The following is a 17585-nucleotide window of genomic DNA, read 5'->3' as shown; positions in this document are numbered from 1 at the left end:
GAAATCGAAAGATCTTTTCTGCGCAGGTTGCAGACTGTTATATGAAGCTGTCATCCTGGAATGAGGTGGCAGAGTGGCAAAAACATGTCAGTAGCTTGCGGAAACAGTGCTCAGACTCTGAAGTACAGCATTCACTCATGGCAAATATTGACATGAATTATGTCAAGTAAGTAATTAACCCAGTGCTCTTTAAGCTTCTGTTTGTGTTTCTGTGAAGGACAGTGCCTGCATTCTGCACATCTCTGGTCTGATGATCTGAAAGACTTTGGTTTCTTAAGAATGGTACTTCCTAAAACAAAGGTATTTTTCACAGATAAGGACTGTGCGGGAAAAACAGATCTTAGCAAGGGCGGTTGGAATCCAAAAAAGAATATTAGGGGTAACCACACATTAAAGCTTTTTAGAAAAATATTATTGTTGGGTAATTTTCTCTGAAAAAGGCATGGTTCCCCCAATCTTCTTTTTGGTTTTCAGTAGCCCTGGTTAAGATCTCCTTTTCCTGCATAGTCACAGACTGCGCAAATTACCTCTGTTTTAGCAGCCACCATCCTTAATCATAGCTATATAGTAGGCATTGAACTGATTTGTTCAGGTGTTCAGAAAACGCTGTTCTCTGAATAACATTACAATTTGGATTTTTGTAGGGCATTGAGCAAGTTTGAGGAGTGCAACTTCTCATCAATTCGAGACCATCTTCAGCTGATTCCCGGAGCAGCACTGAACTCTTTGACCGAAAATCTGACCAAGTCTGCTTGGTCTGTGAAGCTGAATCATCCAGAAACGACATTCACTCCTGTGTGGGCTCCAGACAAGATTGAGCAAACAGCTGAACTGTCTCTGATACAAGCACAGACACTGTACTTCACTTCAGGGAATTCAAAGGCCAAGGCAAAGGATAACAACCAAAAAGATCAAAAGATCATGTGAGTAAGATGTCTTTTTAACTCCTTGAGAATTAATATACCTGTTTTGCCCATAATGTGTCATTAATTTTTCCATTTGTTTTACAGTCAAGCAGTCAAAGATTGTGTTCATCATGCAGCTTCTTTGTGTGAAGCTGCGCTTCGAGTGGGAACTCTGGGCTGGCCATTAGAAGTGTCTGCTTCTCACATTTCTCAACTGCAGTTTGCTGCTGCCGTGGAAAATATCCTGGATACTTCTCTTCAGCAGGTAAGGCACTATAGATGATGGCTGTCCAGTTGCTGTTGATTTTTTTTAGGACTCTCATAATCTTGAACACACTCAGGTTATCTCAAATGTCGCAATCTTGAACAGGAACTGTTCTCCCTTGGATACTGGTTATTGCGTTCGCAGAACGCCATCCTAATCTTGGTTACGGCTTTGAATCGAGATTTTTTTGTCGTCGATCAATCGATCGATGGATCTTGAAACGCACATCTGGCATCCCCCGCAGATTTTTTTGCAGGGGCAGATGACATCACAAGGTAATGCTGCCTGGCAACAGGGAAAAACAAAGTATGAATGACGTCAGACAAAGGAAGGTTGATAGGCAATAACAGGTTGGAAGACAGACGCAGTTTATCCGAGCAAAATTTGCATACATCGGGAAAGTTTTACCGGATCACATTTCAACTGCAATGTTCATCAATATTCACTGGATGGAAATATCTCTGCAGAATCTTTTCCTGTTCTTCCAGAAATCTTTTTTGTGAAAGATTGCATTGAAGAACGAACACGTTTTGTGGCCGCGGTAAAATAATTTTCCGTGGGAAATAAATTCATCGAACAGCGCATCGGACAGCGCTGCACGCCCCGTTGTACATTTCGTCGTCTCAGAAATAGATTTCAACCGCAAACTAGCCTGTGGAACTACGAAAAGACTATCGTCATCAAAATCGTTGCTATGTTCAGAAACCTTTTACAATACAAGTAAAGAGGGCTTTTCACCAGCAGATAATTCGCTATCCAGCGGATAAAATCTATTGGTTGGAGAACATTTTATCCATTGGATAGAGTTATCCGCTCTCTGGATAACCTTGGCCCTGAGATGTCTTTCAAAACTGTATGCAAATTAGCTCGCTTCAGTTTGACATTTTTTCGGCTTTATAGTCGCGTAAGTTTCGCGGCATTTTGATAAAATACCTTTTGAGTAGAGGACCAAAATAGTACGCTGGCCTGTAAGTTTCGTTTTTCTCAAAGATTGAAAGCGTTTTACCGAAAATGATGTGCATTATTTTAAAGTTCGACGGTGTCACGCAACAGGTGGACCGAAAATACTTTCTATAATTTTTAAGCTCAACAACGTAGCCGCTGAAATTTTAAATTCAGCTTCGTTTATTGCAAATATTTCACCTTGGTAGTTACACAATACGTACAGATATAAAAGGACGAAAGGGCTACCTAAAAAAAGTCACGCAGCAGGCCGTACAATCGGACAACTTAGGGCTGTCGAACGCACTCTATAATCTTTGATTACTACTAGTAATTAGTTGGTTACTGCTTCTTATCTTGAACTCCCAAGATGTCAATTTACAATTCCTGAAAAGGAAAAGCAATGGTTATTTTAGAATTGAATTTCATTGTACCATATTTGTCAGTATGTCAAATAAATATAGCATAATATTAATGTGAAAATCAGTTATAAAAGCTGATGTTTCATTGCCTCACTTTCTCTGTAGTTCCCATTTAATTCCCATGAAATGATTGCCAACATAGCTGTCTTCAATCTTGACAAGAGCACTGTATCCTATTTGGTTAACACACTAGTGATGGAATTGAGTTAATGACCCTGTGAATGAATTTTTGCATTTCTTGTTAGGAGGATGTCTCTGTATCATTTCTGCAAGGAAATGCAACTTTCACTGTAGACCATACTCAGCATGACAGTGCAGTGCTCATCAAGGCCTTGAGGTTTTGCAATAACCTTCATTATGTGGCATCCTCAGTGGGAAAACATCAGAATGGTCTCAAAAGTGAATTGATTTCACTGCAACTAGCAACAGCACAGCTGGCAAGGAAGCATCACAACTTCAGTCTTGCACAAAAGCTTCTAGTGAAACAGATTTCCTTGCTGGGAAATCCAGTCAAAATTTCACAAGATTTGAACTGTAACAAGAAACAGTTTCTGGAATCATTGATGGACAGCTTGAATGATGCATCTCTGGCCACGGCAAAACCAGTTGACGTGATGCAAATACAACGAGAGTGTTCCAAATTAGCTTTTGCTTTAGGTCGTAGTTCAGAGGCTGTGTATTTTCTCTCAGACAGCATTTCCCAGTACTCAAATCTGGGTGATATTGACTCAAATGTTGGTGCACTGAACTCAAGGTCACTGCTCACCCTTGCTAAATGGCTGCTTAATGATCGCAAACTTCTCACTGCTGTCACTAAGGTCAACGGAAATGGCCTGTCTGTAGCAATGAAAATCAATTCATTGTGTGAGCTGGAGGCAAATTACGTTAGTCTTGGACACAGTACCCTCATCCCACCACAGGATGACTCATCTGAAAGCTATTTGAATTGTAACACTGACCCTAGTGTCGCCTGTGGTGTGACAGACACAGAATCTGTCTGTGGTCAGCTGCTGCACCTGGCTACCATGCAGTCACCAGATCTGGGTAAGGCATGGTTCAATTTAGCTGGGTGGTGCTACAGATGGGGAAGAAAGACTGTAGAGCAAGCCAGGTGTGTATGATAGCTTGCCTCTGATTTTAACCATTTTATCTGTTATTACTGACAGCTGTTATGGCAAATTCTTCTCATTTTAGCTACCAACTTGAACATTTGATCCATTAATTGTATAATCAAACTTTAGTGTATGGACATTTTGTACACAAGATGCACTTGTCCATTAGGGGAGTGGTCATGTCTGGTGTGTAGTCAACAAAGATCCACCTTGGTTAGGTAAAGGCGGATGGGCAAGACACAACCTAGCTTTGATTAATCTCACGAATCTCACAAGGCTGTTTCATCAACCATAAAACTGAATAGGAGAGAAATTAATCTTGTGTTTACATGGAGCTTGCTTCTTAAGGAAACAACACAGAATGCTTAAAATGTGTTTTTGCCATTTTTATTCCTTTTGAGTATTGTCTATACAGACTAGACACAATCTCATAAGGGGGTGGGATACAACAATAGACTATCACCTTTTTTTGCTGTGCAGTGCATCCTGTTTGAGTACAGTAGTTTTCCATCCTAATGATATATTTTTTTTTCTAATGCAATTCTGAGGCTGCTGACGAATGAAGTTGTTTCTTCTGTCACATGTAAATCCTTCATGGAATTATTAATATTAATAAATAATAAATAAATATTAATGAATAATATTAATAATGTGTCAATTGAAGGGCTGGGAGCATAACCGACCTATGTCGAATTTCAGCCCGTTTTTCGATGTAGCTTGGATTTGTCCAAACTTTTGCATGTGAACTGCACTTGGATTGAAAACCATCGTCCAGTATTTTTTCACGTCGCTTTGTGTTTCGTATTAATGCCATTGAGAAATTTTACCATCTTGTAAAGATATATCGGTAACATTATAGACACTGGATGACCAAAAGGACAATGCACTGAGGATTAAATACTTGTATTCAATATACACTTGTTGTCTTTGAAACACGGCACACGAAAGCGGTGTTTTTCGCGGGAGCAACGAAAAGAATGCTGTCACGCTTTTATTTGATTCTGTTACAAACTACTACGTACGTGACAGGAATGTCCCAAATGTAAACAGTTACATTCTCCAAGAGAAATTGTGTCCATTTCCTGGCGTAAAATCCAGCTTTGTCCCGTTTGTCGACATATCACTCTTGATAACGCAAAATAGTAGCATTCTACACGATTAACAGGAAGACGTAGCCATTTCAACGATTAACGGCAGTTCTATTAAAAGGTAAAGACTATCTATTCTTTTCACGACCAGTCGGTGTTAACCGATGAAAATCTATGTTAATCGTACTTTTATTGAATCATTGCCTTGAAATTGGCAAGTTAATCGTTACATACCGAATTTCAAGCCTGGCAAACCACAACTAAGGCTTGCAAAACACCTCGCATATGGCGGGATTTGTCTCTGATGCTCCTGCGGGATTTGATAATCGAATTGAAAAATTCGCCACGGCACAGTCATCACTACCAAGGAGGGATTCTTTGGACAACATTTCCACCAGTTCCTGTGAACTGCATTCGTCAATTTCATAACTTTTCAAAAGATCCATAGATGTCGTGCGTTTACAAACTTCACCAAACAAAAACGAAACCAACTAGCCAGTACGATACGCAAGTTGTTTATCCCGACTGCCTTGATCTATTTTGGGCTTGTTACAACCCGCAAAAGCAAACCATGATATCATTTCAAACGTTACTTATAGCAACAACAACTGGTGCGACTAAACACCGCTCGTGGACAGTGGAAACTTTTAGCCTACCGATAATTTGGAAAACGAGTCTGACGTGGACAAAACCTATAAAAAAATCTGCCTTCCAAGCGCGTTCACTTGTAGACAAGCAAACTACCAAACCCCCACTCCCCCCCCCCCCTGACTCAATGTTGTCTTTTGGGTCACGAACAGTTTCCTGGCAAGCATCACTTCCCACATCAACATTGCATAAGGGGAAGGGGGGGAGGGAGAAGTAACTGTGGTAGAATTATGAAGGGAGAAACAGTAAGTGAGTGGTTTTTTGGCTGTCTGTGTTCGGTTGTCATTGCATAGGGGGAGGGGGTGGGAGGGAGAAGTAAGGAAGTGGTTTTTGTTCTGTTCGTGTTTGGTTTTCTCAAGGAGTTTGGTCCACGATTGTAAAACCGCGAAATGTTTTCCAAACCAGGGAGAGCCAAAATTTGGACAAATCCGTGCGAAATCGAAAGCCGTGCTAAAATTTGACATAAGTCGGTTATGCTCTCAGACCTTCAATTATTGACACATGATACTTATCAGTGAGTCATATTGTTTTCAGCTCAATGGGAAATGTTGATCTGCTGGCAAAGGAAAAAGAAATAGTTCTACAGAATCTACCACAGGTAAGAGGAGACCTAGTCTGCTGTGCATTGATGTGAGTTTTGAAATTTGTTCAAAAATAATGATATGGTCCATTCAACTGTCGTTAGGCTACTGTAAAAATTGTCCTTTGTTCAGGGGGTGGAGGTGCCTTGTTATTCAACGAGCACTCAAACTTATACAATAGATCAAATTAATAGTTTGTCCTTTGTTTATGCCATGGCTCATTATATCAGGCTTTTTCCTTCAATGATAAATCACTCTTTCATTTTAATGTGTGTCGTCTAGAGTGCTCGGCCAGCAGAAGTGGAGTCAGTTCTACTGGTGCTGGGTCAGGTGCATGCTACTGCGTACATTAACCAGGAGGAAGATATTGGTGAAGAGGATCAGGTAATTCTTATTTTTAGTTCTGATCTTGGTCAAAAAGTTTCCCTTTATCTGAAATGGTTACAGTTCTTTATCTCTAGAACAAAATGGTAGCCAGCTATTAATGAAGATAACCACCTACTTAGGGCTTGAAAATGATTTAAAGGCAACAAGAATGGAAGAATTTGTTTCTTTGTCAATTTTTGTGGTGGGCAAATTTCCTTGTGAAGCTAACTTCTCCAAACTTCAATATCAGCCCTAGTTTTGTCAGTGTTTAGCTCTCAGAAGGTACAAAAACTAAGTTAAATGTGAAGGATATAGTGCCAAAGATAGGATGAGCTAAACCCTTTTGAAGTGTTTCCTTGTTTAAGAAGAACTTGCATAGCCTTCAGCAAAACTTACTCTTCTCTCTAAGTTTTTCTCTGTGATGTAAAACGTTAATTGCAATTCTGTTTGACTGTGTAGCTGTATGATGATGGGGTGGAAAACACCAAGAAGCAGCTTGTCACAGTTTGTCCAGGACTGCAGGATTCCCAACCTCAGCTACTGGATAATCTGTTGTCCGTATGGAGAGGAGTCCGGAACAGACTCTTTAAACACTATCACTTTGCTGCTAAAGCATACTTTATGTACCTCAGAATGGGAACAGAGGTAGGTACTTGCCCTCTAGTACAACATTTCCAAATTCCAAGGGCACAGGGTTGTTAGTCACCCTCATCATGCAGAGTCTATTTACATATTTAATATTTAACATGGAGTTTGAGTTTTAGGTTACAGAGACAAGACTTTTTTGTTAGTTAAAGCCAAGTTTTGGAAATGCGAACATCTGAATACTATTACAATCAGTTGTTTTTTTTTTCTTTAGAATGGTGATAAATCATCTGATGCTATAAAAGATGAACCAGCAAACAGTTATCATTCTAAGAACAGTGATGATGACAGTAATGTCACAGCAACCTTGAGATTGCTTCGTTTACTTGTGAAACATGCTGGTGAGCTGCGCAGTGAACTGGAGGAAGGACTCACAAACACGCCTACAAGACCCTGGAAAGGTATTTTAAGAATATGTTTTTGTGTTTACACTATGTAATGGCCCTTCTGTAGGGAGTGATGAGTTAGTCTGGTCCTACATGTACCTGAGAAAAATACTTTTGTTGCCAAGTAAACAAAGTTTTAAGTTCGGTAGTTTATTATAAAGCATATTACTGTACAATATTAATTTTTTATCATATATTTTATTTATTTCACTTCCAAGAATTTAATTATTTGCAGCTATCTTAGGGTTTTCTCCTTTGGTTTTCTCCTTTGCTTCAGATTCTTATAGAAGTGCTTTTACATCAAAGCATGAATTAAACTTACTTTACATTATTTTCAATCGTAGTTTCATAACAAGAAAATTGTTACTTGTGGATTAAAAAATGTTGAATAGATACTTGAGAAACTAACAGCCCTTTCCACAAACAACTTTTTATATATCTGTAAAGTTAGCTGAAAGTTAAACCTTTCAACCAGTGTTGCATTTTTTGCCCCTTTTCTACATTAATTTGGTGTTATTGTAATGAAAATGAGATATGTTTCTGGACAGCGTATTGTTTTGACATTTCTTAACTTTTGAATTGCATTTGTCCCCGGCAGACATAACTCCCCAGTTGTTCTCACGACTGAACCACCCTGAAAGCTATGTGCGTCAGAGTGTATCTGAGTTGCTATGTCGTGTGGGTCAGGATGCGCCCCATCTGATTGTTTATCCTGCAGTTGTTGGCTGTTCCACTTCTCTTCCAAAGTACTTGCTAAACAAAGGCAAAGAAGGAGAAGGTAGAGTAGTTTGTAATATTTGTACTCATCTTGTTACAAGTACTGGTGTTGATAGCAATACAAGCCCATACTTTCTTCAGCCAAAAACACCAGCTCTTTCAAACAAAGGATTTTCATTGTAACTGTCAAAGATGTTAGAGTGTCAAACAAATTGTGTACATGCACGTATATATTGTTAAAGGGGAGCAAAAATTATGTATTAATCTGAAAAGACAATTATTGTAAGAAGAGTAAAGGAATGGTGATTGGGTAGGGTGTTAACCTTTCCAGCTACAAGTGTAAATCTGTGGACACCTTACTGTCAAGCATCATCTTAATAAGCCACTGAGCTTTGCAATTAATTCAGAATATTAAAGCTTAATTTACCTTAATCCTAAGGAGAATTTATTATTTATGATTAGAATTTAAAAGGAGAGTTTGTCAACAGCATGAGATAGAAGACCTAAAACTAATGTGTATTGCCTTAAAAGTTTGAGACAAGGTTATATACAACCATTAACATCATTGCTGTTATTGTTATTATAGGTCTCCTACCTCTTCTTGTGTCAAACTCTACTGATGCATCAGCAGAAAACAGCCAAAATCAAGGCAGTCAGCCTTGCGATAACCTTGGAAGAACAGAAAGTGATGCCTTAACCAGCTGCTATCAGACCATCGTTGAATCCATCACAGCACACAATCCTCAACTGATCTCTGAGCTGCAGGGGTTTATCATGGAGTTACGGAGAATCACCCTGCTGTGGGAAGAGTTGTGGCATGGGTCTCTGATGCAGACACACCATGATGTGACACGTCGACAACAGCAGCTGGAGGAGGAGATCAAGAGAGTCAATGGTAACCAGAATCTGACCAGTCAGCAGAAGGCTACACTGATCAGGGAGAAGCATATTGCTATTATGAAACCAGTGAGTGTTGTTGAATCCTCTTTCTCGTTAGAGTCAGACCCGTTACCATGTACTGAGTTGCCATTTAGTTTTATTGCTATTATATTTTAGTTGCATGTTGTGTTGTGAGTAAATCAATAGTTTTAGTAAGACATCCCTTGACATAAAAAGAGTATGTAATTCTAAAGGATGAGATCCAAGAGTGCGGACATTCAAGTGAAAGGTATCAAGCAAATATTTCTTGTGCATGTAGTACTGTTCAGTTGTTAACTTTCCCAAAGCAGAAAAACATTAAAAGTTGTAATTTGACACTCTTCCCAGGTAAAATGAAGGGTTAAAATTGTGTGGGTCTAACCAACACCAATTCAATGTTTTAAAACCCATTATATAGTGATACTGAAGTAAAATTTTATATGTATCCCTTTGCTAGGTTGTATTTGCGATAGAACAGTTGAACAAAATCACATGTCAAGAAACTGCCACACCCCATGAGAAGTGGTTCCAGACGACATATAGTGCTGCTATTCAAGGAGCACTTCAGGCTTTACAGAACCCACCCGATCCCACAGACCACAGATCCAGCTGGGAGCCTTTTAAACAGGTGAAAAAATAATGAAAAATTGATGGTATTGTTATAATAGTAATGATGATGATGATGATGATGATGATGATGATGATTAGTATAATAATTCCAAAATGCTGCATATTGTGTACAGGCAGGCATAACCTTTGTCTTTTCCTGTGTGTTTTCACAGCTGCTTCAATCACTACAGGCCAGATCTCAAAAGCGTTCAGCTTATGTGCTTTGTATGGATGAAATAAGCCCATCATTGGCTAAGTTAAAAGGTTCTGCAGTGTACATGCCAGGCCAAACACATTTCAGTGGAAAGGTAATAATAATAACAATCATAACCTTTATTTACCCTTGGCAGTGTTTATAGCACAAGTGCTGGAAGGCTGAGTATTATACTTCACAATGAAATAATATAAATTTAATGTAACGTGGTTAAAAATCCTGACTGGCAGGAGGCAGGCCAGCTGTCTATTTACAAGCATGGCCGAGGAGTTGAACTCGGGGCTACTGACAAACACCTCCAGCTAGCTTTCAGAGCAAGACTTGAACCAGAGACATCCGTATTCCAAGTCCGGCGCCCTAACCCCTTGACCACGCTGCCTCCCTCGGGTATTATTTTGATTAGAGAGCAATGGTTGTTCCTTTCGTGTGCTATCCTCAAGATAATAGTCTAAGAAACACTGTGGTGTTTTTGGGATGTAAATTAATTTTTGAAGAATTCAGCTTTAAGATGTTTAAACTTGGGGATATATCATCCTTAACAATTAACAATGTAATTATTGGACAAGGTTGAGGAAAATATCGTGGTTTGTCAGTGGCGAGCAGATCAATTATTATATGCCGAAGCTGAAGGCTGAGGCAAATAATTGATCTGTGAGACACTGGCAAATCATGATATTTGGCGGTAACCGAGTTCAATAATTGTTTTATCATTCAATCACCAAGTTTGCTTTTCATAATTATTTCCTCTCTGAAAGCTCAGGGAAGCAATCTGCAATGTTTACACAAGAACATGGTTTCAGTTACGCATGAGCAGGATATTATTTGCAGCAAAACACAGTTGGACAGTATTATGCATGAGCAGACCATTATTAGTAGGCAGTTATTTGCAGGTCACGTGGTTTGCTTTTGGACAATGAAAAGGAAGAAAAACATGCATCGAATGATAATCACAGATATCTTGGGATGTCAGTTTCATATAGGGGAATTTCTGTATATGTGCAGTTTACTTGATTTGTTCTAGTTAAAATCGTGCATGGGAAGTAACGAGTAATTAAACTTGTTTTCACAGATTGTCACCATTGATTCCGTGATCAGTGAAGTGAACATTCTCCCAACCAAGACCAAACCCAAGAAGCTGGTATTTGTGGGATCTGATGGGAAGAGGTAAGAAATATTTTGCTTTTAAAATATTGGATGGCATTCTTTTCGATGGTGTGCAAGCAAAATGTTGATACCCACAGAAGTGTTTTGTAAAATCCATTTCTAGAGTTTTTGGAAGACCCTTGGTTAATGTAGAAGCCAACATTATAATTGGATGTCAGTTGGCTCACATAACCTTTACATCCCGGTTAGAATGTTAGTACCATGTTCGCAGATACATTGACATTCTATTGAACAATGTGTTGGAAAGGTTCCTGGTTCATGATGACAGGTGTAATTTATGGACAATGTAGTGGTGGGGAACTTGTACACAGTGTGCTGATCAAAAACACATTTGACTTCCCTCAGTAGTGTGGCTAATGTGTTACTGCTTTTGTTAACCTGCATTTTTACCTTTTTAAAACTGAATTTTTATTATTAACTTTGTTTTTCTAGGCACACATACCTGTTTAAAGGGCTTGAAGATCTTCATCTTGATGAAAGAATCATGCAGTTCCTCTCCATCTGTAACAACATGTTTACTAGAGTTGACAGGTAATGCTATTATTGAATAAGGTTTGTGCATTTGAAAAACTGAGGGGATACAGCATGCATTGTATAGGGGAGGTACTCAGGCAAACTGTCTACAGGTTAGTTTTCAGAATGTTGATTAATGCTTATCCATAATTAAAAGTTACCCAAAGGGTTTTTTTTTTTTTTTTCATTCTTCAGTTTTTTTAGAGCTAATTTTAAGCTTAAGGTAAGGAAAAGTCTTCAGTCAAAATTAAAGTGCTAAAACCTTTTCGAAAAAATCTTAACCAATTAGTAATTAAATTGGAATCAAGGCTCTTATTAATCCTAGGTAAGCTTATACTGTTTCATGCTTTGAACTACTCGGTCCAGTATAACAAGCTGTTTCACTCATGTGAATTATGTTTGTTTGCTTATGTATCTCCTGTCCAGTAAATAAAACATTTGTTCATTGTTATCCTTCAGCCACAGCTCTCCCCTGTTTTGTGCTCGTCACTATTCTGTCACCCCTCTTGGTCCACGGTCCGGCCTAATTCAGTGGGTGGATGGTGCTGTTCCTGTCTTTGCGCTGTTTAAACGCTGGCAGCAGAGAGAAACCCTGGCTACTGCACTGGTCAAATCTGCCCAGGTATTGGCAAATAAAGAACAAAGATCTTTATAGCATAGCTAGTAACTTTGTGTAATCAATTGTGTGCATGCTTCATATTCCCATTGTGCACACTGATAACGTCAGCAAACAAATGCCTTAAGAATACCGTGTTAATAAAGAGTTATTGGTTCCTGTGTCAGGTTCACGTGTCAGCTGTGTGTTCATCAAGATTTGAAGCACGCAGGAAGTTTGGAGAGCACTCAAGAAGCTAGAGTTCCTTGAGGCAGAGCAACTCTTGCGCATCTTTCATGCTTTCCAGACTTCGCATGTGCTTCATATCTCGATGAACGCTTTCTGATGCATGAACCAGTAACATTGTTAAGTATAGATAGACAGTGCTGTAAACTAAAGAGTTCCTGAACTCTGATCCATTTATACATAAGATTCTGTTAGAGTTTTCTGAACCATTTTGCAAACTAGGAGAAGGTTAACACCAAAATAATTTGATAACTAGCCATGAGATACTAATCACACTGTTCAAAATTGTCTGAACTGTTTGATAGTTTCCCTTTTGACTTTTCTTGCCACCTTATCTTTGTATGTCCTTGTGGAATTTTTTTTCTTCTTTTCTGTAAGTTGACTAATTTTCTTTTTGGATATTATTCCTGTCTATGTATGTGTTTTTATCGCCATTAAAATTGATATGCAGTGAATAAAAAAAACTAAATTAATAGAAATGAGTAAATTACTTGTTGCCATTACTATTAATGGAGCCATCTCTTTATTTCAGGGTGCTAATCAACCTCCCCCTCCACCAATGAAGCCAAGTGAACTGTACTACAGCAAAATCACCCCTGCCCTAAAGGAGAAGGTAATATCCAGTCTAGTACAAAATTTTTTGGAACAGAATTTTTTATTTTTATTGAATGAGTAGCTTAGTTTGGTGTGCCAGGCAAGTGAACCTTACACATGCTGTTTCCTTGCAGGGTGTCACAGACCTGTCAAACAGAAGAGACTGGCCTCTTACTGTGATGAGACAAGTGCTGGAGGACCTAATGAAGGAAACTCCCAGCGACCTGCTGGCCAAGTAAGTTTCCTGTCTGTCAGGTGGTATTAATAGGCTACAAGAAGTCTATTCACTTTCTTTAAGTCAGTTGAGCAAGCATCTGATCAATAAGTGGTGAGCAGCAAAGCTAGCTGTTGATTTAAGCAAGCATCTGATGAATAAGTGGTGAGCAGCAAAGCTAGCTGTTGATTTAAGCAAGCATCTGATGAATAAGTGGTGAGCAGCAAAGTTAGCTGTTGATTTTCAGCCCTCTTTTGTTATGACTTCTGCAAGCCAGTCATGTGTTGCTCACTCATTTAGCTTATTAAAAGAAAATTAAGAGGCTACTTACAGTCTATACGAGATTGTAATGGATTTCAATCGGAATATAGGAGCATGCTGTAGGCTGACAACCTAAGGCTCCAGCCATTATTGTTTTCAGAGCTGTGGTCATGTATGTGATTGAGAGTCAAGTGAAAATATTGTTGCCATTTATTGTGTTGTCCTAGGGGTTTCTGCTGGAGGCTAGCCAGTCAACCCCTGCAACTTAGCCATGAACCCCCACACCACTCCTCCAGGCACCTGTCACACTAAAATTGGGGGAGGGGGAGGGTTGGAGGCAAAAGAAGGCTCCAAGAAAATCCCACAGATGGCTAATGAAGCCACCGCTGAATAATGCTCCAACATGCGTGTGAAGATCCATAAGCCTGCACCAAAGGCTTGAGTCACTGATTGCTAAACAGTTTAGAACCTGTTCTTTGTTGTTAATTTAAGTTAAATTGCATGTAACTATTTATCCTCAATTTATCTTAGTACTGTTTGTTATTTTTTCACAATATCCTCTTTATGCTTAGGGAGCTGTGGTGTGCGAGCACAAGTGTAGCAGAATGGTGGCAGATGACCCAAAGCTATGCTCGTTCCACAGCTGTCATGTCTATGATTGGCTACATCATTGGCTTGGGAGATAGACACTTGGATAACATGCTAGTGGACTTCACTACAGGAGAGGTAAGAAACAACAGTGTAATGGAACTATTAATAGTACTTGAGTGAACAGTAAGTTTTCATTGGGGAAATTGTAGCCAAGAGGTGGTATTCCATGGAACCTAAAGGGAGGGTGATTGATTGATTGATTGATTGATTGATTGATTGATTGATTGATTGATTGATTGATTGATTGATTGATTGATTGGTTGGTTGGTGGGTTGGTTGGTTGGTTGGTTGACCAACTTCAACGCTGGTTTGGTTAAAATGTTTGACAGTTTTTGGCTAATTTATTCAACTGATTCATCTGAGATTACTTCAGGCTGAAACTGTTTCAATCACAGTTGACGGTTGATGAAACCAACAGAACATAACGAACCCAATGTAGTTCATTCCAACTGAAAAAAGGCCATTCTTTTCTGATACCTTCATTCTTTAACTTAGTTTTTCTTTAGCTGAATTGATCATCTCATTTCACCAGTTTTCCACCCAATCCCTGTATCTGACCCCTTTGTAAATGTCTGGTATTATTTTTCAAGGTTGTTCACATTGACTACAATGTATGCTTTGAGAAGGGCAAAGGATTGAGAGTGCCTGAAAAGGTTCCTTTTAGGATGACACCAAACCTTGAGACAGCCTTAGGAGTAACAGGAGTGGAGGGTGTGTTCCGTCTTTCTTGTGAAGAAGTGCTAAAGATTCTGAAGCAAGGCCGTGAGACTCTGCTTACTCTGTTGGAAGCCTTTGTGTATGACCCTCTGGTTGATTGGACCACTGCAAATGACACTGCATTCGCCAGTGCATTCTATGGAGGGGGGGCACCGGGTGTAACAGACAACAAAGTGAACAAGAAAGAGATGGAAAGAGATGTGACACAGAGCTTGTTTTCTTCACGGGTGGCTGAGATGAAAGTCACATGGACAAACAACAAGTAAGACCACACAGCACTATTATTGAATTTTTTAATTTATTTATTATTCTGCTTGATGCAGAGTCTGGATGATTTGAAACACAACAAGAACCACAGCAACCTTTTTTTTTTAATAATCATACAACGTGATTGGCTATTTGCATTCTTTATGTAGACTCCTTTTTTTGTTTGTTTTTTGTTTGTTTGTTTGTTTGTTTTCATTTGGGCCACTTGTTCCTGTGACATTGTCAAATAGCATTTTCCCAAATTAAGAGAAAATTAGGACCCACTCTTGATCAGTCCATGTTCCCTTCACTTTTCACTTTTTGAACTCAGTCGACACGTGAAAACAAGGTATGGCCTTGGGCCATTATAATTTAAGCCTCTTCTTTGGTCAGTCAATAATTTATGAAGCATGAAGGTAAAGGAAATCTTACACCTTGGTGACACCAAAAAACACATCGAGCATCATTTTTCCAAACACCAAAACTTAACAAAATGAGTTTTCCTGGGTTTTTCAATCAAAAACTCCTGTACCTTATAATTACATGTACTTGTCCTGAAATGAAACTGAAACTCATTACTGACAAGGCTGCTGCCTAGCAGGAATCTGTATAGCGCGGTATGCCTACAAATGTTTAAATGTTTTACAGCAGCACCTAACACTTCACATATGGGGCTCCTAACTTCTTGCCTTTTGGCCTTGTGGGCTCCTTGAAATTTTTTCAAATGGGCATGTACAAAAAGAAGGTTTCATAGTAACAACAGTGAGCTTGTAAGCCACCAGGCCAAATCTTGAATCTGAAGTAGATGTAGTTCAAACTGTGTGTGGGTTAAGTGATCAGCCGCTATGAAGTAATTTTTGTTTGTTACCCAGGGATGAACTGCTGTCAGGCATGGGTAAGTTAGATGAACAGTTGGACATGTACCTGGGCTCACTAAAACAATTAAAATCTTTGGATTTGTCAACTGAAGAGCTTAAAGGTCAGCAGGAAACTTTGCAAGCAGCCATTAGTAGCCCTCAACACCCTCTGCACTCAGTACAAGCCAAGTAAGTTTAATGAACTTTCTTATTCTAACTTCCATCAACTAGTCTAGAGACAATTATTTTGGACTGTTGTTAAAATGCAATAATATTTGTAGCCAGCAGTGTAACACTGCAAAAGTAAAATGCCATTATGTGAAGACATTAAGAAAATTTTGATTACTTACTTCCCTGCCTTTCTCAAAGGTTTGATGAAAAGAAGAAGCTGTTGGCTGATCATGATGCGGTCTTACAAACCATCACAGAAAAACTTGCTGAATGTCAGCAATGGCAAGTCCAGCACAAGGTAAAGAACGTTGTTAGTTTGTCAAAAAGATTTCTGGTGCTATGAAGTGGAAACAGCAGTTTCTCAGAAATATGTTATTTTTTCTTGCTGTCATTCTGGTAGATGTCAGTTTTTTTATGGCCTGGCTGATTTCATGGCATCCAGTCAGCAAAGTTTGTCATTGATGTAAAGCTAATGTTGTGATCCAGTTCATTGTTTCTATAACAACAAAAGTGTAATCAGCAGGTCACTTTAGAATGCTTTTAGCACCTTTTGCAAAGGAAGACTTATTGCAAAGGGTTAGCTCCCATGAGTCTCCTATAGCTCAGTGGTAGAGCATCTGAATTAGCAATTGGAAGGTCACTGGTTCAACTCCTGTAGAGAGAACTCAGATTCTTTGTTCTGAGTTTGCCTGTGTGACTGAACGATGCATCCCTCAAAATGAGTGTTGTTGATAAGGAAACAAACATCATTGTATGCAAAATTGATGTATTGGCATCAGGCCTTACTTTGATGACAAGACTTCAGGTAACTCAAGAATCAGCCTGTTTACCTGAGTGCCACCGTCAATGTAGTACATATGTTCATGGCTGTTAGCTTACCTGTTTACTCTCTACTTTGTCATATCAGCTACATCCCACAAGTATACCATTCTTGTTTCACTTGATGTTTACCTACCATTTAAAATTTCTTAGATATTCATCATATTGTCTCTTGGTCACCTCTTCAATTTGTGCAATTCTAATTAATGCATTTGTGTGTATTTTTTCTCAAGGCTGCTATGGAGACAGTCCATGGGCCAAAGCTAACATCCCTTGTTGCCGAACTCCTCCAGCCTCTTGATCTAGGTACAGTAATGCTAAAGTTGGTTTGAATACTTTTGTCTGTGTAAAAAAATTTACCTTTAAGGTACATGTTATTTGCAACTTTGTCCCAACTTTGTTGTTTTGTGTCTATCAAACTGTTGTTTGCAGGTCTACCAAGCTTTGCTCCAGCAATCAGTTTCCTTCAAGGTGCAGGACAAGGACACATTGTTAGCCAGGTGAACAAAGGTTCTTTTAGAGAGTGCCTTTACAGTTGAACTTTGTTGATGTTTCCTGTATGTGACTGTTATCCAAGTCCCAGCCACTTCAGCAAATGCTCTCCAAATGTTATGATAATTAAGATCACATTTCCAAACCTACTCTAAGGTGGTACAGTGATTTCCTTAGTTTTGTCCTCATGAATTATTAATGAGTTTGAGACATACCTATAAACAATA

The 17585-nt window shown here is 39.0% G+C and overlaps 1 protein-coding gene across 2 annotated transcripts in view; it reads left to right on the top strand.

Moving 5' to 3' along the window:
- Nucleotides 1-17585, top strand: part of LOC146457967 (serine/threonine-protein kinase SMG1-like) — a 57275-nt gene that overhangs the window by 20062 nt on the left and 19628 nt on the right. For both annotated transcript variants that reach the window (XM_085091363.1, XM_085091361.1), the window contains exons 31-53: nt 27-166; nt 645-923; nt 1011-1170; nt 2780-3645; nt 5917-5980; nt 6246-6347; nt 6789-6974; nt 7189-7375; nt 7959-8138; nt 8664-9043; nt 9453-9623; nt 9778-9912; nt 10888-10982; nt 11415-11513; nt 11955-12117; nt 12869-12949; nt 13065-13165; nt 13978-14131; nt 14647-15035; nt 15892-16065; nt 16246-16345; nt 17100-17172; nt 17299-17366. In XM_085091363.1, coding sequence (XP_084947489.1) covers nt 27-166; nt 645-923; nt 1011-1170; nt 2780-3645; nt 5917-5980; nt 6246-6347; nt 6789-6974; nt 7189-7375; nt 7959-8138; nt 8664-9043; nt 9453-9623; nt 9778-9912; nt 10888-10982; nt 11415-11513; nt 11955-12117; nt 12869-12949; nt 13065-13165; nt 13978-14131; nt 14647-15035; nt 15892-16065; nt 16246-16345; nt 17100-17172; nt 17299-17366 — 4347 coding nt within the window. The remainder of the gene's footprint in view (nt 1-26; nt 167-644; nt 924-1010; nt 1171-2779; nt 3646-5916; nt 5981-6245; nt 6348-6788; nt 6975-7188; nt 7376-7958; nt 8139-8663; nt 9044-9452; nt 9624-9777; nt 9913-10887; nt 10983-11414; nt 11514-11954; nt 12118-12868; nt 12950-13064; nt 13166-13977; nt 14132-14646; nt 15036-15891; nt 16066-16245; nt 16346-17099; nt 17173-17298; nt 17367-17585) is intronic.

This window comes from Pavona decussata, unplaced genomic scaffold, assembly GCF_977016875.1.
Source record: "Pavona decussata unplaced genomic scaffold, jaPavDecu1.1 SCAFFOLD_234, whole genome shotgun sequence".
Lineage (NCBI taxonomy): Eukaryota > Metazoa > Cnidaria > Anthozoa > Scleractinia > Agariciidae > Pavona > Pavona decussata.
This window is presented reverse-complemented; position numbering and strand designations above follow the sequence as displayed.